Raw genomic sequence first — 23,135 nt, forward strand, 5'->3', positions numbered from 1 at the left:
GTAAAATGTATAGAGTAATACAGACACTGATAGACTGCACAATGTGTACACCGATACAGACACTGATACCCTGTACGATGTGTACACTGATACAGACACTGATACCCTGTACGATGTGTACACTGATACAGACACTGATACCCTGTACGATGTGTACACTGATACAGACACTGATACCCTGTACGATGTGTACACTGACACAGACACTGATACCCTGTACGATGTGTACACTGATACAGACACTGATACCCTGTAGGATGTGTACACTGATACAGACACTGATACCCTGTACGATGTGTACACTGATACAGACACTGATACCCTGTACGATGTGTACACTGATACAGACACTGATACCCTGTACGATGTGTACACTGATACAGACACTGATACCCTGTACGATGTGTACACTGATACAGTCACTGATAACCTGTACGATGTGTACACTGATACAGACACTGATAACCTGTACGATGTGTACACTGATACAGACACTGATAACCTGTACGATGTGTACACTGATACAGGCACTGATAACCTGTACGATGTGTACACTGATACAGACACTGATACCCTGTACGATGTGTACACTGATACAGGCACTGATAACCTGTACGATGTGTACACTGATACAGACACTGATACCCTGTACGATGTGTACACTGATACAGGCACTGATACCCTGTACGATGTGTACACTGATACAGGCACTGATAACCTGTACGATGTGTACACTGATACAGACACTGATACCCTGTACGATGTGTACACTGATACAGACACTGATACCCTGTACGATGTGTACACTGATACAGACACTGATACCCTGTACGATGTGTACACTGATACAGACACTGATACCCTGTACGATGTGTACACTGATACAGACACTGATACCCTGTACGATGTGTACACTGATACAGACACTGCCTCACACACATAGAGTGAGAGAACAGTACAGCACAGAAAGAAGCCCTTGCCCATCTAATCCATGTCGAACCATTAAACTGCCACTGACCTCCACCAGGACCACAGCTCTCTATATCCCTACCATCCATTTACCTATCCAAATTTCTCTTAAACGGTGAAATCAAGCTCACGTGTACTCCCTACACTGGCAGCTCATTCCACACTCTCACCACCCTCTGAGTGAGGTTTCCCCTCATATTCCCGTTAAACATTTCACCTTTCATCCTTAACCTATGACCTCTTGTTGTAGTCCCACTCAACCTTAGTGGAAAAAGCCTGTTTGCATTTGCCCTGTCTATATCTCTCATAATTGTGTATACCCTTATCAAATCACTTTCAGTCTTTTATGTTGTGAAGAATAGAGTTTGAACATATTCAATCTTTCCTTATATCTCAGGTCATCCAGACCCAGCAATATCCTTGTAATTCTTTCTGTACTCATTCAATCTTATTTACATCTTTACTGTAGGTAGGTGACCAAAACTGCACGAATACTCCAATTAGGCATCACCAATGTCTTATACAAATTCAACATAACATCCCATCTCCTGTACTCAGTACTTTGGTTTATGAATGTCAATGTGCCAAAACCTTTCTTTATGACCCTATCTACTGGTGACACCACTTTCAATAAATTATGGAACTGTATCCCCAAATCCCTTTGTTCTACCGCACTCCTCAGTGCCCTGCTGTTCACTGTGTAAGACCTACTCTGGTTGACCCTCCCAAAGTGCAACACCCCGCACTTATCAGCATTAATTTTCATCTGCGAATTTCCAGTCCATTTTTCCAGCTGGTCCAGATCCTGCTGCAAGCTCTGGGAGTCAAACTGCACTCCCAGTCTTGGTGCATCATCTGCAAATTTGCTGATCCAGTTTACCACATTACCATCCAGATCATTGATATAGGTGACAGATAACAGAGGACCCAGCACTGATCCTTGCGACACAATACTACCACTCCCTGGCTTCTCTCGCAAAGCTAATGTCTAATCCAATTCCCTACCTCATCTTGAATGCTGAGCAACTGAACCTTCTTAACCAATCTTCCACACAGGACCTTGTCAAATGCCTTCCTAAAGTCCACATAGGCAACAACCGTTGCCTTGCCTTCATCAACTTTCCTGGAACATCCTCGAAATATTCTATAGGATTGGTTAGACAAGACCTACCACACACGAAGCCATGCCAACTATCCCCAATCTGTCCCAGTCTATCTAAATCCATTCCCTTAGAACACCTTCCAATAACTTTCCCAGTGCTGATGTCAGGCTCACCGGCCTATAATCTCCTGGTTTATTCTTAGAGCCTTAAATAGTGGAACCACATTGTCCATCCTCCAATCCTCTGGTACCTCACCTGTCGCTAAGGTTGGTTTATATATCTCTGCTAGAGCCCTGGCAACTTCTGCACTTGTGTCCCTCAGGGTCCAAGGAAACGCCCTGTCAAACCCTGGGGATTTGTCCACCCTGATTTGCCTCAGGATAGCAAACACCTCCTCCTCTGTGGTCCGTGAACTTGCTGCCACTTTGCCTTATGCCTATAGACTCTGTGCCCATCTCCTGAGTAAATACAGATGGAAAAAAATGTATCTCTTTTTTTTTCCGCACTTACCATTCTGATCGTCCAGAGAAGCAGTTTTGTATCGGGAGTTCTCAGAAAGCTGTGTGATGGTGTACAGTAATGAGTTTCCATCATCTCAGAATATCCCCACTCTGCCCCCTCTACTACATCCTGTTCTGAGCCGTGGAAAGGGGCCTGTGGATCCCACAATGGCCTCTTTAGTCACGTCAGAACTCCGAGGGCAAGTTCCCCTCGATCCCAGGAACAGGCAGGAGCTGAGGAAGGCAGTGATTCCAGATCCCTCAATCCGCAGGGACAGACCAGGAAGAGAGGGATTAAGGAAGCTTTTGTTGCCTCTGCAGCATTTAATTCATGGCCTCCTGGTTGTTAGTCAGTCTGGGGCACTTGTCTGCCAAGGCCAGCACTTCCTTGATGGCCTCTGGAATAGGGTGGGGGGAAAGGTGAATCAACCCCTTGAACCCCAGCCCGCCTCCTGGAGGAGGTGCTCCTACGGCATTGGTGGGGAAGAAGTCCTGGGATTTAGACTCAGCGATGGTGAGTTTGATTTCCAGGTGAGCAACCTGTAGATGGGAGACAGGTATTGAGCTGGATGTTTTGTTCACGGATTAATCCCAGCCCAGGGATGGGGAGTGTCCCGTCACACCCCTGACCTGTAGATGGGAGACAGGTATTGAGCTGGATGTTTTGTTCACGGATTAATCCCAGCCCAGGGATGGGGAGTGTCCCGTCACACCCCTGACCTGTAGATGGGAGACAGGTATTGAGCTGGATGTTTTGTTCACGGATTAATCCCAGCCCAGGGATGGGGAGTGTCCCGTCACACCCCTGACCTGTAGATGGGAGACAGGTATTGAGTTGGATGTTGTGTGCACAGACTAATCCCACCCCGGGGAGCCGCGAGTGTCCTGTCACACCCTGACCAGATGGGAGATAGGTAATGTGGCGGATACAGTGTGCACAGACTAACCCCATTTGGTTCAGGAGGAAAGAGAGAGACAGAGAGCCAAGAGTTAGTACAAATCATGATTCGTTTAATATTTCACAGTTTGTTGGAAAAAGCTGGTGGTTCCACGTGGATGAAAATAGTCACAGTTCATACATTACGTCATGGCAAACAATTTCTGAAACCCTCCCTTGAGCTTACAAGGAGGGAGACAGGCTCGTCCCTGGGGTCTTCCCATTCCCCGCAGAGATTGGGGAATGGCGATTGGTGGTGAGGGTACTAGAATATTTGGGAGCGAAGGGATAGGGCCCCATGACAGAGCAGCCTGAGGAGTGGGGCCTATGGTGCAGGAGGCCAAAGCATGGGTCTCACAGGGAAGGAGTGAAGGATTGGGGCCCCACAGCGGAGGAGGCCGGGGGAACGGGGCCCCACAGCGGAGGAGGCCGGGGGAACGGGGCCCCACAGCGGAGGTGGCTGGAGGAACGGGGCCCCACAGCGGAGGTGGCTGGAGGAACCGGGCCCCACAGCGGAGGTGGCTGGAGGAACGGGGCCCCACAGCGGAGGTGGCTGGAGAAACGGGGCCCAACAGCGGAGGTGGCTGGAGGAACGGGGCCCCACAGCGGAGGTGGCTGGAGGAACGGGGCCCCACAGCAGAGGTGGCTGGAGGAACGGGGCCCCACAGCAGAGGTGGCTGGAGGAACGGGGCCCCACAGCGGAGGAGGCCGGGGGAACGGGGCCCCACAGCGGAGGTGGCTGGACGAACGGGGCCCCACAGCGGAGGTGGCTGGAGGAACGGGGCCCCACAGCGGAGGTGGCTGGAGAAACGGGGCCCAACAGCGGAGGTGGCTGGAGGAACGGGGCCCCACAGCAGAGGTGGCTGGAGGAACGGGGCCCCACAGCAGAGGTGGCTGGAGGAACGGGGCCCCACAGCGGAGGAGGCCGGGGGAACGGGGCCCCACAGCGGAGGTGGCTGGACGAACGGGGCCCCACAGCGGAGGTGGCTGGAGGAACGGGGCCCCACAGCGGAGGAGGCCGGGGGAACGGGGCCCCACAGCGGAGGTGGCCGGAGGAACGGGGCCCCACAGCGGAGGAGGCCGGGGGAATGGGGCCCCACAGCGGAGGTGGCTGGGGGAACGGGGCCCCACAGCAGAGGAGGCTGGAGGAACGGGGCCCCACAGCGGAGGTGGCTGGAGGAATGGGGCCCCACAGCGGAGGGAGCTGGGGGAATGGGGCCCCACAGCGGAGGTGGCCGGGGGAACGGGGCCCCACAGCGGAGGTGGCTGGAGGAACGGGGCCCCACAGCGGAGGTGGCTGGAGGAACGGGGCCCCACAGCGGAGGTGGCTGGAGGAACGGGGCCCCACAGCGGAGGTGGCTGGAGGAACGGGGCCCCACAGCAGAGGTGGCTGGAGGAACGGGGCCCCACAGCGGAGGAGGCCGGGGGAACGGGGCCCCACAGCGGAGGTGGCTGGAGGAACGGGGCCCCACAGCGGAGGTGGCTGGACGAACGGGGCCCCACAGCGGAGGTGGCTGGAGGAACGGGGCCCCACAGCGGAGGTGGCCGGAGGAACGGGGCCCCACAGCGGAGGTGGCCGGGGGAACGGGGCCCCACAGCGGAGGAGGCCGGGGGAATGGGGCCCCACAGCGGAGGTGGCTGGGGGAACGGGGCCCCACAGCAGAGGAGGCTGGAGGAACGGGGCCCCACAGCGGAGGTGGCTGGAGGAATGGGGCCCCACAGCGGAGGGAGCTGGGGGAATGGGGCCCCACAGCGGAGGTGGCCGGGGGAATGGGGCCCCACAGCGGAGGTGGCTGGGGGAACGGGGCCCCACAGCGGAGGAGGCCGGGGGAACGGGGCCCCACAGCGGAGGTGGCTGGAGGAATGGGGCCCCACAGCGGAGGGAGCTGGGGGAATGGGGCCCCACAGCGGAGGAGGCCTGGGGAATGGGGTCCCAAAGGAGAGAAGGCTGGGGGAACGGGCCCCACAGAGGAGGAGTCTCAGGGAACGGGGCCCCACAGTGGAGGAGGCTGAAACATGGGTCCAGAGGCATAAGTCATGGTTAAAGAGCACAGAGAATTGGCCCCAGGGTGGAGCTCGTGGAATGTGTCTCACAGCAGAACAGCCCAGGGAACGGGGCCCCATGGCGGAGGTTCCGGGGAACGGGGCCCCGCAGCAGAGGGTCCGGGGAATGGGGCCCCACGGCGAAGGATCCGGGGAACGGGGCCCCGCAGCAGAGGGTCCGGGGAATGGGGCCCCACGGCGAAGGATCCGGGGAACGGGGCCCCGCGGCGGAGGGTCTGGGGGAACGGGGCCCACGGCGGAGGGTCTGGGGGAACGGGGCCCACGGCGGAGGATCGGGGGGAACAGGGCTGCACAGTGAAGGAAGCCAGGAAGTGGGACCCCCATGGTGGAAGAGCTCAGGGAACAAGAACCCACCCCTTCCTGTTCACTCCCACCATCCATACTCCAGACCGGGTCTTCAGTTTCTCCAACACGACTCCACTCCTTGTGCTGATCCACTCTGGGTCATCGGTACTTCCGGAATGAGGGAGAGGGCTGTAGACGGAGGGAGGCAGGTGTGGAAGGAAGGAGTGTAGTGGAGGGGAACAGAGGGAGGGAGGGAGAGAGAGAGAGAGAGAGAGAGGAGGGGAGGGGAGAAGGGGGGAGGAGGAAGGGGGGAGGAGGAAGGGGGGAGGAGGAAGGGGGGAGGAGGAAGGGGGGAGGAGGAAGGGGGGAGGAGGAAGGGGGGAGGAGGAAGGGGGGATAGAGTGGGGGCCAGACTGAGCAGGCAGTGAGACGAGGCCCAGAGAGACGATGGTGATTCACGTTGATGACGCAGCAAATGAGGCGATGGGTTAGATCGAAACCTCATACTCACGGGTCTCCTGGAGGTGGAGAAAGAGTGACTGTGAGAGGGTGTGGTAGGAGCTTCACTCTGTGTCTGACCCCGGGTGTGTGTGATGGGACGGTGTGGATGGAAATTCACTCTGTGTCTGACCCCGGGAGTGTGTGATGGGACGGTGCGGAGGGAGATTCACTCTGTGTCTGACCCCGGGAGTGTGTGATGGGACGGTGCGGAGGGAGATTCACTCTGTGTCTGACTCCGGGAGTGTGTGATGGGACGGTGTGGAGGGAGATTCACTCTGTGTCTGACCCTGGGAGTGTGTGATGGGACGGTGTGGAGGGAGATTCACTCTGTGTCTGACCCCGGGAGTGTGTGATGGGACGGTGTGGAGGGAGATTCACTCTGTGTCTGACCCCGGGAGTGTGTGATGGGACGGTGTGGAGGGAGATTCACTCTGTGTCTGACCCCGGGAGTGTGTGATGGGACGGTGTGGAGGGAGATTCACTCTGTGTCTGACCCCGGGAGTGTGTGATGGGACGGTGTGGAGGGAGATTCACTCTGTGTCTGACCCCGGGAGTGTGTGATGGGACGGTGTGGAGGGAGATTCACTCTGTGTCTGACCCCGGGAGTGTGTGATGGGACGGTGTGGAGGGAGATTCACTCTGTGTCTGACCCCGGGAGTGTGTGATGCGATGCTGTGGAGGGAGTTTCACTCTGTGTCTGACCCCGGGAGTGTGTGATGGGACGGTGGGGAGGGAGATTCACTCTGTGTCTGACCCCGGGAATGTGTGATGGGACGGTGTGGAGGGAGATTCACTCTGTGTCTGACCCCGGGAGTGTGTGATGGGACGATGTGGAGGGAGATTCACTCTGTGTCTGACCCCGGGAGTGTGTGATGGGACGGTGGGGAGGGAGATTCACTCTGTGTCTGACCCCGGGAATGTGTGATGGGACGGTGTGGAGGGAGATTCACTCTGTGTCTGACCCCGGGAGTGTGTGATGGGACGGTGGGGAGGGAGATTCACTCTGTGTCTGACCCCGGGAATGTGTGATGGGACGGTGTGGAGGGAGATTCACTCTGTGTCTGACCCCGGGAGTGTGTGATGGGATGATGTGGAGGGAGTTTCACTCTGTGTCTGACCCTGGAAGTGTGTGATGGGACGGTGCAGAGGGAGCTTCACTCTGTGTCTGACCCCGGGAGTGTGTGATGGGACGGTGTGGAGGGAGCTTCACTCTGTGTCTGACCCCGGGAGTGTGTGATGGGACGGTGTGGAGGGAGTTTCTCTCTGTGTCTGACCCCAGAAGTGTGTGACCGGACGGTGTGGAGGGAGATCCATACTCACTCCGGCCTCGAACAGTGGATTGTTGAAGTCCGATTCGACGGTGATGGGGCTGTACGAGTGGGATTTGGACAGTGGGTTCCGGAAAAATGATTTGCCTTGGAACCTGTGAAGGGAGCGCGAGGGTAAATCCATCCCTGGTATCACACTTCCCTCACTCTCCTCTCCCTACTTGCCCCTTCTTCTTGGCTCCTCCTTCCTTTGCACAGATCCCTTATCCCTCTCACTAACCTGCAGACACACACAAGCCCCTTATTCCCCTAGCCCCTCCCACATGTCCCTCCCCCACAACCAAGCACTCCCTCTCCTTTAGACCCCCAACACACTCCTCCCCCCACCAGATATTGTGACACCAACCCCCCCTCCAAACTCACCTGGTGTAGTAGAGGTAGATCCCACCAATCAGGAGGATGACCAGGATGATTGGCAGGATGATGGCCAGCACAATGTGTCCACCCACCACCTGGTGGGCGGGGCCACTCGCCTTAGACACTGTATGGGGAAAGAGGGGAGGGGGTGATTGGGGAAGGGAGACACAACCACAATGTGAGAATAAGTGGCTCCCACATTCCCTGTGACCCTCAACTCCCACAACCTTCCACGAGTGCAACATACCTCCTTCCAGCACTCACCTTGCAGGTTATGGGCATCATACAATCCTTCGTAGGTGACTGGAAGAGAAGGAGCGTGTTAGTCCATGCACACAGCATCCCACTCCCTGTCTACAAAACTCTTCCCACTTCCCTGGCCGAGGTTAGTCTGTGCACACAGCATCCGACACATTACCCATTCCCTGTCTACAAAACACTCCTCACTCCCCTGGCCATGGTTGGTCTATGCACATAGCATTTAACACATTACCCATTCCCTGTCTACAAAACTCTCCCCACTTCCCTGGCTGGGGTTAGTCTGTGCACACAGCATCTGACACATTACCCATTCCCCTATTTAAATAGAATTTTCAGATTTACTCAGCACGGAAACTGGTTCTTCGGCCTCCCTAGCCTACGCCAAGCGCATTTCTATCAAAGTCAGTCCTGTCTGCCCATGTTTGGCACGTATCTCACTAAACCCTTCTTATGCATATACCTGTCCCAGTGTCTTCTAAATGTTGTTAACGTACCTGCACCTGCCTCAGCCACTTCCTGTGGCAGCTCGTTCCATTTACCCCCGGGTGAAAAGTTGCCCTTCGAGTCCCTGTTAAAGCTCTCCCCTATCACCTTAAACCTGTGCTCCCTGCATCTTGATTCCCCAACCCTGGGGAAATATTTACCCCATCTGTGTCACTGTAAGGCCAGCACAGAAACAGACCATTCATCCCATTGTCTGCTTCGCTATTTCATCATGGCTCCTCTCAACAGCATTCTCCTGCCTTCTCCCTGTAATGTCACTAGAGAACAACATCGCCAGTTATTTCACTTTTTCAACACTTCTGCTTGTTGTTTTGGTCATGATTGTGTTTTGGGAACTGTTGGAGCCTGTGACGTACAGTTTGGAGTTCAGTCGAATGATCTGGTGCTCTGCTGTCCCTGGAGAGAGATGAGAACACGGGCTGCCTTGTGGAGAAGAGCAGAGACGGGGTCCCGGAAAGGAACGCGAGCACGAACTGCTTAATGAAGAAGAGCAGAGATGGGGCACGGGGCCACGACTGACTCCATTTTAAACATCAAGGCAAATGCGGAGGAGGTCCGTTGTCGCTCTCCACGGAAGCCACAGGTCAACGGCGGTTAGTAGTGGGTTGGCAGTGTTCGGAAAGCCGCAGGTCAGTGGAGAGGCCGTTGCTTTCCATGGAAAGACTGAGTTTAAACGGCCACTCTCCGCGATCCTGAATGGATGAAGGATGTTTCCGAAATTCTGAGATTTTTGTGAGTATTGGACTGTAGTTTCTTTCTTGTTGCCATTGTCGGGTTGAGGTTCCAGGTGGTTGGTTTGTTAGTTTTTGTGTGAGGGAGGGGCTGGGAATTTGGGATCTGATATTCTTGTTTTTTTCTGTGTGGGCGATCTGTTAGGTCGGAGAGGGGGTTGGGGGTTTTGGGGCCTTTGGTGCTGTTCTTTTTGGCTAGGGAGGGTTTGGGGGTTTGATGTTACTAACACTGTTCTCTTCTGCGAGGGAGGGGGTTTGGGGTTGGTGAGTTTTGTTTCTTTTTTCTTTTTGTGCAGGAACAGGGTGCTATCTTTTCTTTTAACAACTCCCATGGATTTTCTGTATTCCATGGCTATCTGGAGAAGATGAATATCAGAGTTGTGTTGTGCATGCATACTCTGGTAACAAAATGAACCTTTGAACCTTTAATCTTTGACGCCCTTAATAATCAAAATCCTCAACGTACCCAATGACATGGCCTCCACAGCCATCTATGGAAACAAATTCCATAGATTCACTATAGGTGAAGAAATTCCTCCTCATCTCGATTTTAAATGGACGTCCCTCTAAAGGTACTGTGCCCTCTGGTCCTGGACCCTGCCCTCCCCACATCCACTCTACCCAGGCTTTTCAATATTTCACAGGTTTCAAAGAGATTCCCCCTTCCTCCCCCTCCAGTAAGTGCAGACCCAGAGCCTCATACTTTAACCCTTTCACCCCCTGAATCACTCTCAAGAACCACCTCTGGACTCTCTCCAAAGCCAGCACATCTTTCCTTACACAAGGGGCCCGAAACTGTTCTCTGTACTCCAAGTGCGGTCTGACCAATGCCTTGCAAACCCTCGGCATTACATCTTTGCTTTTATTTTCTAGACCTCTCGAAATGAATGCAAACATTGCTTTTGCCTTCCACACTACAGGCTCAACCTGCACGTTAACCTTTAGGGAATCCCGCACATGGATTCCCAAGTCTCTCAGATGTCTGGAATTTTCTCTTCATTTATAAAATAGTCTGTGCCTTTATTCCTCCTACCAAAGTGCGTGACCACACACTTCCCTTCGCTGTATTCCATCTGTCATTTCTTTGTCCATTTTCCTAATCTATCTGTCCTTCTGCTGGCTCCCTGCTTCTTCAACCCTACCTGTCCCCTCACTTATCTTTGTACCATCTGCAAAGTTGGCCACGGAACCATTAATTCCATCACCAAATCGTTGACATTCAGTGTGAGATAAAAAGAAGTGGACCCAGAACAAACCCCTGTGGAACACCACTAGTCACTGGCAGCCAACCAGAAGAGGTTCCCTTTATTCCCACTCTGCCTCCTGCCAGTCAGTCAATCTGCTGTTCATGCTAATATCTTTCCTATACCATGGGCTCTTCGAAAGCAACTTCATGTGGGAAACCGTGTCAAAGGCCCCCTGAAAATCCAGCACTATCTATCCTGCCTCTTATTTCTCTATAGAATTCCAACAGATTTGTCAACCAGGATTTCTCCTTAAGGAAACCATGCTGACTTTAGCCGATTTTACCATGTGCCTCCAACTACCCCAAAATCACACCTTTAGCAATTGACTCCAACACCTTCCCAACCACTGAATTCAGGCTAACTTGCCTATAATTTCCTTTCTTCTGCCACCCTCCCTTCTTAAAGAGTGGAGTGGCATTTGCAATTCTCCAGTCCTCAGGAACCATTCCAGAATCTAGTGATTCTTCAAAGATCATTATAATGCCTCCGACACCCTCTTTCGAAACTCTGGTGTGGTCCAGGTCTGATCTACCTTAAGACTTTTGTTTCCAAAGAACCTTCCCTCTAGTTATGGTAACTTCATGCACCTCATGACCCCTGACTCCTGGAAATTTCAGTACACTGCTAGTGTCTTCCAAGGTAAAGACTGTTACAAAATACTTATTCAGTTTGTCTGCCATTTCCTCGTCCCCCATTACTAATTCTCCAATGTCAATATCCACTGGTCTGATATCCACTCTCACCTCTTTTTTACTCTTTATAGTAAAGTCAGTCTCCTGCACTCCAAGGAGTAAAGGCCCAATCTGCCAAAATCAGGCAGGTCACCTTGGCACAGGGGAGGGCAACAGGCTAATTCCAATCTAGAACACTGTTTGCTGTTCAATGGAAGAGCCCAAGTGATACGTCCCCGAGAGGTTTCCCGGTGAACGGGCTGGCGTTGGCTGTTGGTTGTCCACAAGTGGTTACTCCCCCCGCGCCCCCAAGCAGATACCTTTGCAGAAGGGAGAGGGGCTGCTCCAGTGGGAGGGGCGGCCAGAGAGGCAGGTGATGCTCGCCTGGCCGACCAGCTCAAAGCCTTCGTAACAGAAGAAGTGGAGGATCTCCCCGGCCCGGTAGTGCTGCTTGTAGAGTGTCAGGTAGCCGTTGTCAGGGACGCCAGGGTTCAGGCAGGGCTGGTGTGTCACTGGTGGGGAGGGGGAAGAGAGGGGCAGGGGTGGGGGGTAGAAGACACATGGGGTGGAACAGGGAGGAGGGGAGAGGAGGGGAAAAGGAGAGGAGGGGAAAAGGGGAGGAGAGAGGAGGGGAGGGGGGCAGGAGGGGAGGAGGGGAGGAGGGAGAAGGGGAGAGGATGAGGTAAATGGGGTGTGAGGGAGGAGAGGGTGGTGAGGGGATGGGGAGAGGGGAGGGGGAGGAGGGGACGAGGGAGAAAGGGAGGGGGAGGAGGAGAGGGGAGGGGATGGGGTAAATGGGGTGTGAGGGAGGAGAGGGGGATGAGGAGAGGGGGAGGGGGAAGGGGAGAGGGGGAGGGGGAAGGGGAGAGGGGAGGGGATGAGGTAAATGGGGTGTGAGGGAGCAGAGGGGGATGGGAAAAGGGGGTGGTGAGGGGATGGGGAGGGTGGTGGGAGTTGGGGATAGATGGGGTGGGGGAAAAGAGGGGGGAAGAATTGGAATCCCATCACAGGGCTGTCCTTCATGATGCCTGACTCCCCTCACCCCACCCCAGCCCACCACCCCCCAGCATTCACACCCTTGCCCCAGCCCCACCTCTCCTCACCCTCCATCCACTCCTCGACCCCTGACCTCTTCCCTCCACCCCACCCCCCCCGCTCACCCACCCATCCCCGGTACGTACAGACACACGTGGGCGGGGGCGCGCTCCATTTGGGACGCAGGGCATTGCGGCCGAGGCAGGTGAGGGTGGCGCTGCCCTCCATCGAGTGACCCTCCTCACAGGCATACTGTACACGCGAGCCCACCGGGAAACGCAAACCCGGGGTGAGGCGCAGTCCGTGGGGAACGTCCCCGGGATCTGGGCAGGACAGCACTGGGGGGGAGAGAAACTCAGTTATACATGGAGGTTATATGCAGAGAGCAGGTACACGCCTGGGGAACATACACACTCAGGTAACATACACAAGGAGCTGGTGGTAGACCTGAGGAGAGCTCAGGTACCGGTGATCCCTGTTTCCATCCAGGGGGTCAGTGTGGACATGGTGGAGGATTACAAATACCTGGGGATACGTATTGACAATAAACTGGATTGGTCAAAGAACACTGAGGCTGTCTACAAGAAGGGTCAGAGCCGTCTCTATTTCCCGAGGAGACTGAGGTCCTTTAACATCTGCCGGACGATGCTGAGGATGTTCTACGAGTTTGTGGTGGCCAGTGCTATCACATTTGCTGTTGTGTGCTGGGACAGCAGGCTGAGGGTAGCAGACACCAACAGAATCAACAAACTCATTCGTAAGGCCAGTGATGTTGTGGGGATGGAACTGGACTCTCTGACGGTGGTGTCTGAAAAGAGGATGCTGTCCAAGTTGCATGCCATCTTGGTCAATGTCTCCCATCCACTACATAATGTACTGGGTGGGCACAGGAGTACATTCAGCCAGAGACTCATTCCACCGAGATGCAACACAGAGCGTCATAGGAAGTCATTCCTGCCTGTGGCCATCAAACTTTACAACTCCTCCCTTGGAGGGTCAGACACCTTGAGCCAATAGGCTGGTCCTGGACTTATTTCATAATTTACTGGCATAATTTACATATTACTATTTAACTATTTATGGTTTTATTACTATTTATTATTTATGGTGCAACTGTAACGAAAACCAATTTCCCCCGGGATCAGTAAAGTATGACTATGACTACACACACTCTCTCTCTCCCTCCCTCGGCCTCACCTTTCTGACAAGTCGGGGGCGGGTTGCTCCAGGAGAGATCCCACTGGCACATGAGGATGTCGGCGCCGACGATGTCATAGCCGGGCTCGCACTGATAGGTCACCACCGTTCCCCGGACCAGGCTGGAATGGGAGAGGGACTTCCAGCCATGCGGAATGGGGCCCAGGGTGGGGCAGGTGTCATTTCGCAGCATCTCTGGGGGAGGGGAGAGCATGGAGGGGTTGTGGGAGAGAGGAGTTGGTGGGAAGGGGAGGATGGAGAGGGAGGGAGGGTGGGGATACATGAGAGGTGGGGACGTGGACAGGAAGGGCAGATAATATTGTTAACGATGAGCTGGGATTCACTTGTGTTGACCCTTCCCCACCTCAGCCTGATGACCTCTGACCCACCGACCCTCCCTCCCACCTTCCTTCCCCCAAACCGCCCTGCTCCACACAAGGTAAAACCTCTAGTCTCCCCCAGGGCCCACTGCCTTCCATCCTCTCCCACCCCCTTCCCATCTCCCCATTCACCCCTCCTCCTCCCCATCTGCCCTCCCCCTCCCCATCCGCCCTCTCCCCTCCCCATTCACCCCTCCCCTCCCCCTCCCCATCCGCCCTCTCCCCTCCCCATTCACCCCTCCCCCTCCCCATCCGCCCTCTCCGCTCCCCATTCACCCCTCCCCCTCCCCATCTGCCCTCCCCCTCCCCATCCGCTCTCTCCTCATCCACACTCTCCCCTCCCCATCGGCCCCCTCCCCTCCCCATTCACCCCTCCCCCTCCGCCCTCTCCCCTCCCCATTCACCCCTCCTCCTCCCCATCTGCCCTCCCCCTCCCCATCCGCCCTCTCCCCTCCCCATTCACCCCTCCCCTCCCCCTCCCCATCCGCCCTCTCCCCTCCCCATTCACCCCTCCCCCTCCCCTCGCTGCCCCCACCCACCAGCGAAGTGGATGATGAAGCCCTGGGTCTCCCCAAGGGCCGGCTGCCGGCTGTCAGACTGGAACTGGATGGTGGCGTGGCAGGAGGTGCTGAACAGCTTGAAGCGCTGCCTCTGCCCCAGGTACTGGCCCAGCACCCGCGAGTTCAGGTCCGGCCCGTCAAACACCGACAGGATGTCGTTCCGTCGGATGTTCAGGCTGCAGGGCCCAGCAGGAGCCGTCAGAGGGAGGGGGAGATGAGGGATGGAAAAGAGAGAGAGAAAGAGATGAGAGAGGGGACAAGGGGAGAGGGGGAATGAAGAGAGGAAATAAGGAAGGGAAAGAAGAAGGGGTAGCAAGGGGTTCGGGGGTGAGGGAGGGAAAGGGATGGGGTAGGGGAGTGAGAGAGGGAGGGGGAGGGGGTGGGGGAGTGAGAGAGGGAGGGTAGGGAAGTGAGAGAGGGAGGGGGAGGGTGTAGGGGAGGGGATGAGGGACGGGGAGGGAGAGAAGGGGAGACTATGGGGGAAAGGTGGGTAGAAGCAGGGGTGTTGGGTCGTGGTGAGATTCGTCGACATCTCCACATCGATGACCATTCACCGGCGAGGGAGAGAGAGGGTGAGGGATGGACAGAGGGAGGGAGGGATGGATCGAGGGAGGGGGGATGGTCCTAGGGTGAAAGAGACACGGAGAGGGATGGCGACAGAGTTAGAGAGGAAGGAAAGAGGTCCACCTACATCTCCACGTCGATGACCATCCGCCGGTCCTCTCGGACGTGCAAGGTCCACACACAGTCCTGGTTCCTGCCATAAACCTCGGGCCATTCTGGTGAGAAGATCACTCCAGATACCTCGGACATGTCCCCTCCGCAGGTGGCTGTGTGCAAGGAGCAGAGTCATACAGATATGATAAATGGGAGGAGGAGTTGGCCGTTCGGGCCCTCAAGCCTGCCCCACCTTTTAATAAGATGACGGCTGATCTGCCTGTGTACTCAGCTTGCTATGCAAAAACCTATCTAACTGTGTCTTAAACAATGCATATTGAATGAGGTACATCCATTGCTTCCCTGGGCAGAGGATTCCAGAGATTCACTGCTCTCTGGGAAAAGAGTTTCTCTTCATCTCCGTCCTATTCCCCTGAATCTTGAGACTGTGTCCCCTCGTTCTAGTCTCACCTACCAGTGAAACAACTTTCCTGCCTTTATCATCTATCCCTTGCAGAATTTTATATGTTTCTAGAAGATCCCTCTCATTCTTCTGAATTCCAGTCAGTACAGTCCCAGGTGACTCAGTCTCCTGGACCGGCCTGGTAAACCTCCTCTGCAGCATCTCCAAAGCCGGTTCACACTCCGTTTGTTAGGTTCGCCCGTACACCAGCTCGCAATGCTAACATCTGATCAGCCAATCATGTGGCAGCAACTCAATGCATAAAAGCACACAGACATGGTCAAGAGGTTCATTGGCTGTTCAGACCAGACATCAGAATGGGGAAGAAATGTGATCTAAGTGACTGTGACCGTGGAATAATTGTTGGTGTCAGATAGGGTGTGGTTTGAGTATCTCAGAAACTGCTGATCTCCTGGGATTTCCGCGCACAACAGTCTCTAGAGTTTACAGAGGATGGTGCGAGAAACAAAAAAACATCCAGTGAGCCGTAGCACTGAGGGTGAAACAGAGGTCAGAGGAGAAAGGCCAGACTGGTTCAAGCTGACAGTAACTCAAATCACCACACGTTACAACAGTGGTGTGCAGAAGAGCGTCTCTGAACACACAACATGTCGAACCTTGAAGTGGACGGGTCACAGCAGCAGAAGACCACGGACATACACTTAGTGGCCACTTTATTAGGTGCCTGATACTCATAAACTGGTTTACCAGGTGAATCTCTCAGACAGACCCTCACCCAGCCCGTTCAATGCTCTACGAGAACAAGGGCTGCTCCACAGCCCAATGGGAAAGTTATTGGAAGGTATCCTAGGGGACTCGATATATACAGTACTATACTTGGATGGATAGGGACTGATTAGAGATCATCAGCATTTCTTAGTGCATGGTAGGTCATGACTAATTTACCTTAGAGTTTTTTGAGGAAGTTACTAGGAAAGTGGATGAAGGCAAGGCAGTAGATGTTGTCTAAATGGACTTTAGCAAGGCCTTTGGCAAAGGTTGGTCAAGAAAGTTCAGTAACTTGGCATTTAAGATGAGGTGGTAAATTGGAATAGACAGTGGTTTTGCAGAATAAGACAGAGAATGGCTGTAGGTGGTTGCCTCTCTGGAGGCCTGTGACTAGCGGCGTATCGCAGGGACTGGTGCTGGGTCCGTTGTTGTTTGTCTCTATAACAACGATCTGGATGATCATGTGGTAAATTGGATCAGCACATTTGTGGATGACACCAAGATTGGGGGTGTAGTGGGCAGCAAGGAAAACTTTTGGAGTTTGCAGTGGGATCTGGACCAACTGGGAAAATGGGCTGAAAGATGGCAGATGGAAATTAATGCAACAAACGTGAGGTGTTGTTCTTCAGTAAGACCAACCAGGACAGGTCTTACACAGTGAACGGTAGTCTCAACCCAAGTCAGTATCTTGTCAATGTCCCATTGTAACCCCACAACAACTTTCTACAGTGTACTATCCACAACATCACCAACTGTCATCTACGTCTGCACATGAGACATCTGCTTATTTTATGGATAAATCTTTTACACTTTATGTAGAATGCCTTCTGGAAACTGAAGCATACAACATCCACATGTTCCACTCCATTCACTGCACTCAGAGACCTGCAGCAAGATGTCAAACAGGGCCAGCCCTTTCTCAATCTACGCTGTGTCTGCCTGATTAACCACTTCGATCCAGACATCTCACTATTTGGTCCGGAATGATAGTTTTCAGCAATTTCATAACCACAGACTGACTGGCCTAGTGATCTGTCTTTTGCCGACAACCTTTTTTAAACACTAGCTTCCAACCCCTCGGGATCTGCCCAGAGGAGAAGAGGAGGGTGACAGAGACGAGGAGGGGTGTAGGTGAGGGAGGGGTGTAGGGGAGGGAGGGGTGTAGGTGAGGGAGAGGTGTAGGTGAGGGAGGGGTGTAGGTGAGGGAGAGGTGTTGGGGAGGGAGGGGTGTAGGGGAGGGAAGGGTGTAGGTGAGGGAGAGGTGTTGTGGAGGGAGGGGTGTAGGTGAGGGAGGGGTGTAGGGGAGGATAGGTGTAACACAGATGGTGAAGGGTTTAGGGGAGGTAGGAGTTCACAGAAATGGTGTGGGGGGTGTTCATTGACACAGGGAAGCAGGTACCTCGACAGATGGGCTCACTGCTGTTCCAGTGGGGGTCCTGGGGGTCAATACACTCGATGGCCCCTGCCCCCTGCTCCAGGGCGTAACCAGGGAGGCAAGAGAAGGTGACGATAGAGCCCACCTCGAACAAAGGGATGTTGGAGGTGAAGTTCCCATGGGCAACAAACGGTTCATAGCAGTGGTCTCGCTCAAAGGCTGGAGGGGAAAAGAAAGGCTGGGGTTGTTACAGAATTTTCCTGGAACACTGGCTCCTCCCCACACCGAATCCCCTCCCACAGCCATGAACACACCCCCCATCACCATCTCTCCCTCCACACACCGAATCCCCTCCCACAGCCCACAAACACACTCCCCCATCACCAACTCTCCCTCCACACACCAAATCCCTTCCCACAGCCCACGAACACACTCCCCCATCACCAACTCTCCCTCCACACACCGAATCCCCTCCCACAGCCATGAACACACTCCCCCATCACGAACTCTCCCTCCACACACCGAATCCCCTCCCACAGCCCACAAACACACTCCCCCATCACCAACTCTCCCCTCCACACACCAAATCCCTTCCCACAGCCCACGAACACACTCCCCCATCACCATCTCTCCCTCCACACACCGAATCCCCTCCCACAGCCATGAACACACCCCCCATCACCATCTCTCCCTCCACACACCGAATCCCCTCCCACAGCCCACAAACACACTCCCCCATCACCAACTCTCCCCTCCACACACCAAATCCCTTCCCACAGCCCACGAACACACTCCCCCATCACGAACTCTCCCTCCACACACCAAATCCCTTCCCACAGCCCACGAACACACTCCCCCATCACCATCTCTCCCTCCACACACCGAATCCCCTCCCACAGCCTACAAACACACTCCCCCGTCACCAACTCTCCCCTCCACACACCGAATCCCCTCCCACAGCCTACAAACACACTCCCCCGTCACCAACTCTCCCCTCCACACACCGAATCCCCTCCCACAGCCCACAAACACACTCCCCCATCACGAACTCTCCCTCCACACACCAAATCCCTTCCCACAGCCACGAACACACTCCCCCATCACCATCTCTCCCTCCACACACCGAATCCCCTCCCACAGCCTACAAACACACTCCCCCGTCACCAACTCTCCCCTCCACACACCGAATCCCCTCCCACAGCCCACAAACACACTCCCCCATCACGAACTCTCCCTCCACACACCAAATCCCCTCCCACAGCCCACAAACACACTCCCCCATCACCATCTCTCCCTCCACACACCGAATCCCCTCCCACAGCCACGAACACACTCCCCCATCACCATCTCTCCCTCCACACACCAAATCCCCTTCCTCAGCCATGAACACACTCCCCCATCACGAACTCTCCCTCCACACACCAAATCCCCTTCCTCAGCCTACAAACACACCCCCCATCACCATCTCTCCCTCCACACACCGAATCCCCTCCCACAGCCTACAAACACACTCCCCCATCACCAACTCTCCCCCTCCACCCACAAAATCCCCTCCCACAGCCCACGAACACACTCCCCCATCACGAACTCTCCCTCCACACACCAAATCCCCTCCCACAGCCCACAAACACACTCCCCCATCACCATCTCTCCCTCCACACACCGAATCCCCTCCCACAGCCACGAACACACTCCCCCATCACCATCTCTCCCTCCACACACCAAATCCCCTTCCTCAGCCCACAAACACACTCCCCCATCACCATCTCTCACCACACCCGCCTTATCTCGTTTCACAGCCCACAGGCCCCTCCCCATCAGGAACTCCCCTTCCTCCCCCCTTTCCTCACCCTCATATCGCAAAGCCAGGACAAGTGGCAGTGCTGAGTTCTCGGATACCAGCTCCACGAAGATCTCCCGGGAGTCGCTGACGATCCCGCCCTCGGGAATGTCATCGATGTCCGAGTGGAAGATGGCTGGTGCTCCTGGCGCAATTCCATTCCGGATGATCAGCCTGGGAATCCCCGGGATTGGGAGAGGGAAAGAGAAGGAATCAGTGATCCGGGATCTGGTGAGGCTCTCGGGGATCCCGACTGGGCTTTTCTGGGAATTCTGGATGGTGTTCTCTGAGACTACTGGGTGGGATTGTGTCCCCTATGTTTTTCTGAACAACCTGGTGGGAAGTTTTGATGAGGGAATTGGTGCACCAGGAACTGGCAGAGGACAAATGGGGGTTGCAGGGTTTGGGATAGAAACAAGGTTGAAAACTTACAAGGATATTGCCAGTTCTGGAGGAACGGAGTTATAAGGAAAAATTGAATAGGTTAGGACTGTATTCCTTAGAACATTGAGAGGAGATTTGATAAGAGGTAAATAAAATTATGAAGGGTATAGACAGGGATCTGCCGGAGAGTTTTGGGGATCCTTTGGGGTAGTGGGATCTGATATGTGTCAGAGATCTACTGGGATCTTAGTGGAAATGGGATCCAGTGGGTCTTTTCTAGGGTAGAGGGGTTGTGGGATCTGCTGGGCACTTCAAAATGTGTTGGGGGTTGGTGGATTTCCAAGATCGAGTAGGAGTTTGGTGAATGTGATGGTGGTTTTGTGGATCCATTGGGATAACGGGGATATATGATCCATTAGGATTGTTGGGGTGATGCAGTGAGGGATTTGGCGGATTCACTAGGCTCCAGTGGCGTGGTGAGGCAGACTGCTGCAGGAGAGCTTGGTAAATCTGGGGGGAGCTTGGATCCCAGAATCCCAATGGATCCACAGATTGGGGTTTGGGCGGGACACACCGCTGCTCGAGGCTCCAGGAGTTCGGTGGAGCTGCTGGCATTCTGGGATCTAGTGGGGATGTTGGGGTGATCTAGTGCAGGGAGTGTTTAGAGATTCACTGGAATGTTAGGATCTGGTAGGGGGTTATGGATTCATTGGGGTTACAGGATCCAGCGGGGGTTTTGGAGATCCAATGCGAATTTTGTGGCAACGATGAGGAGGGGAGTCTAGGGAAGAGTGTGGGGAAGGGGGCCCAGTGGATCTGTTGGGGGCTTGATGGATCCAGTGAGAGTTTGCGACCCGGACCGGAAGGATTTCGGTTTGGGGGTGGGTGAGGTTGATCTTTTGCTCGTACCTGTCAGTGTCCTCGTCCAATGAGAGTCGCTCGAAGTGCAGGTGGAGCCTGTGGGCGGGTGGAGCCTGGATCAGCCAATGGCAGGTGAGGTTCGGGGAGTGGGTGGAGCCCGGGGCCGGGGACAGTATATGTCCCACTGTGGCATTGTGGATGGTGGCTCTACAGATAGCTGGGGGGGGAGGGGAGGGGGGAGGGGGAGAGGGGGAGGAGAGGGGGAGGGGGAGAGGGGGAGGAGGGAGAGGGGGAGGAGAGGGGGAGGGGGAGGAGAGGGGGAGAGGGGGAGGGGGAGGGAGGGGGAGAGGGGAGGGGGAGGGGAGGGGAGGGGGAGGGGAGGGGAGGGGAGGGGGAGGGGAGGGGGAGGGGAGGGGGAGGGCGAGGGGGAGAGGGAGGGAGAGGGGAAGAGGGAGAGGGAGAGAGCGAGGGAGAGGGAGAGAGCGAGGGGGAGAGAGGGAGAGGGCGAGGGAGAGGGAGAGAGCGAGAGGGAGCGAGGGGTGGGGGGGGAGAGAGAGCGAGGGGTAGGGGGGAGAGAGAGAGCGAGGGGGAGAGAGAGAGCGAGGGGTAGGGGGGAGAGAGAGAGTGAGGGGGAGGGGGGAGAGAGAGAGCGAGGGGGAGAGAGAGAGCGAGGGAGAGGGGGGAGAGAGGGGAGAGAGAGGGAGAAGGAGAGGGGGAGAGGTGGAGAGGGGGGAGAGGTGGAGAGGGGGGAGAGGGGGGAGAGGTGGGGAGGTGGAGAGGGGAAGGAGGGTGAGGGGGAGAGGGGGGGAGAGGGGGAATGGGGAGAGGGGGAGGAGGGAGAGGGGGAGGAGAGGGGGAGGGGGAGGGGAAGGGGAGGAGAGGGGGAGGGGGAGGGGAGGGGGAGGGGAGGGGAGGGGGAGGGGGAGGGCGAGGGGGAGAGGGGAAGAGGGAGAGGGAGAGAGAGAGGGAGAGAGCGAGGGAGAGGGAGAGAGCGAGGGGGAGAGAGGGAGAGGGCGAGGGAGAGGGAGAGGGAGAGAGCGAGAGGGAGCGAGGGGTAGGGGGGGAGAGAGAGAGCGAGGGGTGGGGGGGAGAGAGAGAGCGAGGGGGAGGGGGGAGAGAGAGAGCGAGGGGGAGAGAGAGAGCGAGGGGTAGGGGGGAGAGAGAGCGAGGGGTAGGGGGGAGAGAGAGAGCGAGGGGGAGAGAGAGAGCGAGGGAGAGGGGGGAGAGAGGGGAGAGAGAGGGAGAAGGAGAGGGGGAGAGGGGGGAGAGGGGGAGAGGTGGAGAGGGGAAGGGGGGAGAGGTGGAGAGGGGAAGGGGGGTGAGGGGGAGAGGGGGGAGAGGGGGAGAGGGGGAGGGGGAGAAGGGAGAGGGGGAGGGGGGAAGGGAGAGGGGGAGAGGGGGAAGGGAGAGAGGGGAGGGGGGAAGGGAGAGGGGGGAGGGGAGAGGTGGGGAGGGGGGAGAGGTGGGGAGGGGGGAGAGGAGGAGAGGTGGGGAGGGGGAGGGAGGGGGAGGGAGGGGGGAGGGGGGAGGGAGGGGGGAGGGAGGGGGAGAGGGGAGAGAGGGGAGAGGGGATAGGGGGAGAGAGGGGGAGAGGGGGAGAGGGAGAGGGGATAGGGGAGAGAGGGGGAGAGGGGGAGGGAGATGGGGAGAGGGAGAGACGGGGAGAGGGAGAGAGGGGAGAGAGGGGGGAGAGGGGGAGAGGGTGAGAGGGGGAGAGGGAGAGGGGTGAGAGGGAGAGGGGTGAGAGGGGGGAGAGGGAGATGGTGAGAGGGGGGAGAGGGAGATGGGGAGAGGGTGAGAGGGGGGAGAGGGGGAGAGGGAGGGGGGGAGAGGGAGAGGGGGGAGAGGGAGAGGGGAGAGAGGGGGGAGAGGGTGAGAGGGGGGAGAGGGAGAGGGGTGAGAGGGGGGAGAGGGAGAGGGGGAGAGGGAGGGGGGGAGAGGGAGAGGGGAGAGAGGGGGGAGAGGGTGAGAGGGGGGAGAGGGTGAGAGGGGGGAGAGGGGGAGAGGGAGAGGGTGAGAGGGGGGAGAGGGGGAGAGGGAGAGGGGGGAGAGAGGGAGAGGGAGAGGGGGAGAGAGGGAGAGGGGGGAGAGAGGGAGAGGGAGAGGGAGAGGGGAGAGAGGGAGAGGGGGGAGAGAGGGAGAGGGGGGAGAGGGGGAGAGAGGGGGAGAGGGAGAGGGGGAGAGGGAGAGGGGGAG

The 23,135-nt window shown here is 56.1% G+C and overlaps 2 protein-coding genes across 3 annotated transcripts in view; one reads left to right on the top strand and one right to left on the bottom strand.

Annotated features, from left to right (window-relative positions):
* The first annotated feature begins 3,807 nt into the window (after positions 1-3,807).
* Positions 3,808-5,871, top strand: LOC134353529 (spidroin-2-like). Its single transcript, XM_063061528.1, has one exon. The coding sequence runs from the start codon at positions 3,808-3,810 to the stop codon at positions 5,869-5,871; it is 2,064 nt and encodes a 687-aa protein (XP_062917598.1).
* Positions 5,872-6,237: 366 nt separating this feature from the next.
* The window catches only part of sez6l2 (seizure related 6 homolog (mouse)-like 2), a 37,449-nt gene continuing 20,551 nt past the window's right edge, over positions 6,238-23,135 (bottom strand). The window contains exons 7-18 of one of the 2 annotated variants that reach the window (XM_063063028.1): positions 20,988-21,156; positions 19,705-19,868; positions 17,879-18,073; positions 15,322-15,460; positions 14,610-14,806; positions 13,691-13,885; positions 12,640-12,831; positions 11,779-11,970; positions 8,309-8,347; positions 8,051-8,168; positions 7,680-7,782; positions 6,238-6,376 (exon numbers count right to left, since the gene is read on the bottom strand). In XM_063063028.1, the coding sequence (XP_062919098.1) occupies positions 6,347-6,376; positions 7,680-7,782; positions 8,051-8,168; positions 8,309-8,347; positions 11,779-11,970; positions 12,640-12,831; positions 13,691-13,885; positions 14,610-14,806; positions 15,322-15,460; positions 17,879-18,073; positions 19,705-19,868; positions 20,988-21,156 (1,733 nt within the window). In that variant the 3' untranslated portion in view covers positions 6,238-6,346. The remainder of the gene's footprint in view (positions 6,377-7,679; positions 7,783-8,050; positions 8,169-8,308; positions 8,348-11,778; positions 11,971-12,639; positions 12,832-13,690; positions 13,886-14,609; positions 14,807-15,321; positions 15,461-17,878; positions 18,074-19,704; positions 19,869-20,987; positions 21,157-23,135) is intronic. The other variant, XM_063063027.1, reaches the window with a different exon arrangement.

The sequence above is a fragment of the Mobula hypostoma genome, chromosome 11, assembly GCF_963921235.1.
Source record: "Mobula hypostoma chromosome 11, sMobHyp1.1, whole genome shotgun sequence".
Taxonomy (NCBI): Eukaryota; Metazoa; Chordata; class Chondrichthyes; order Myliobatiformes; family Myliobatidae; genus Mobula; species Mobula hypostoma.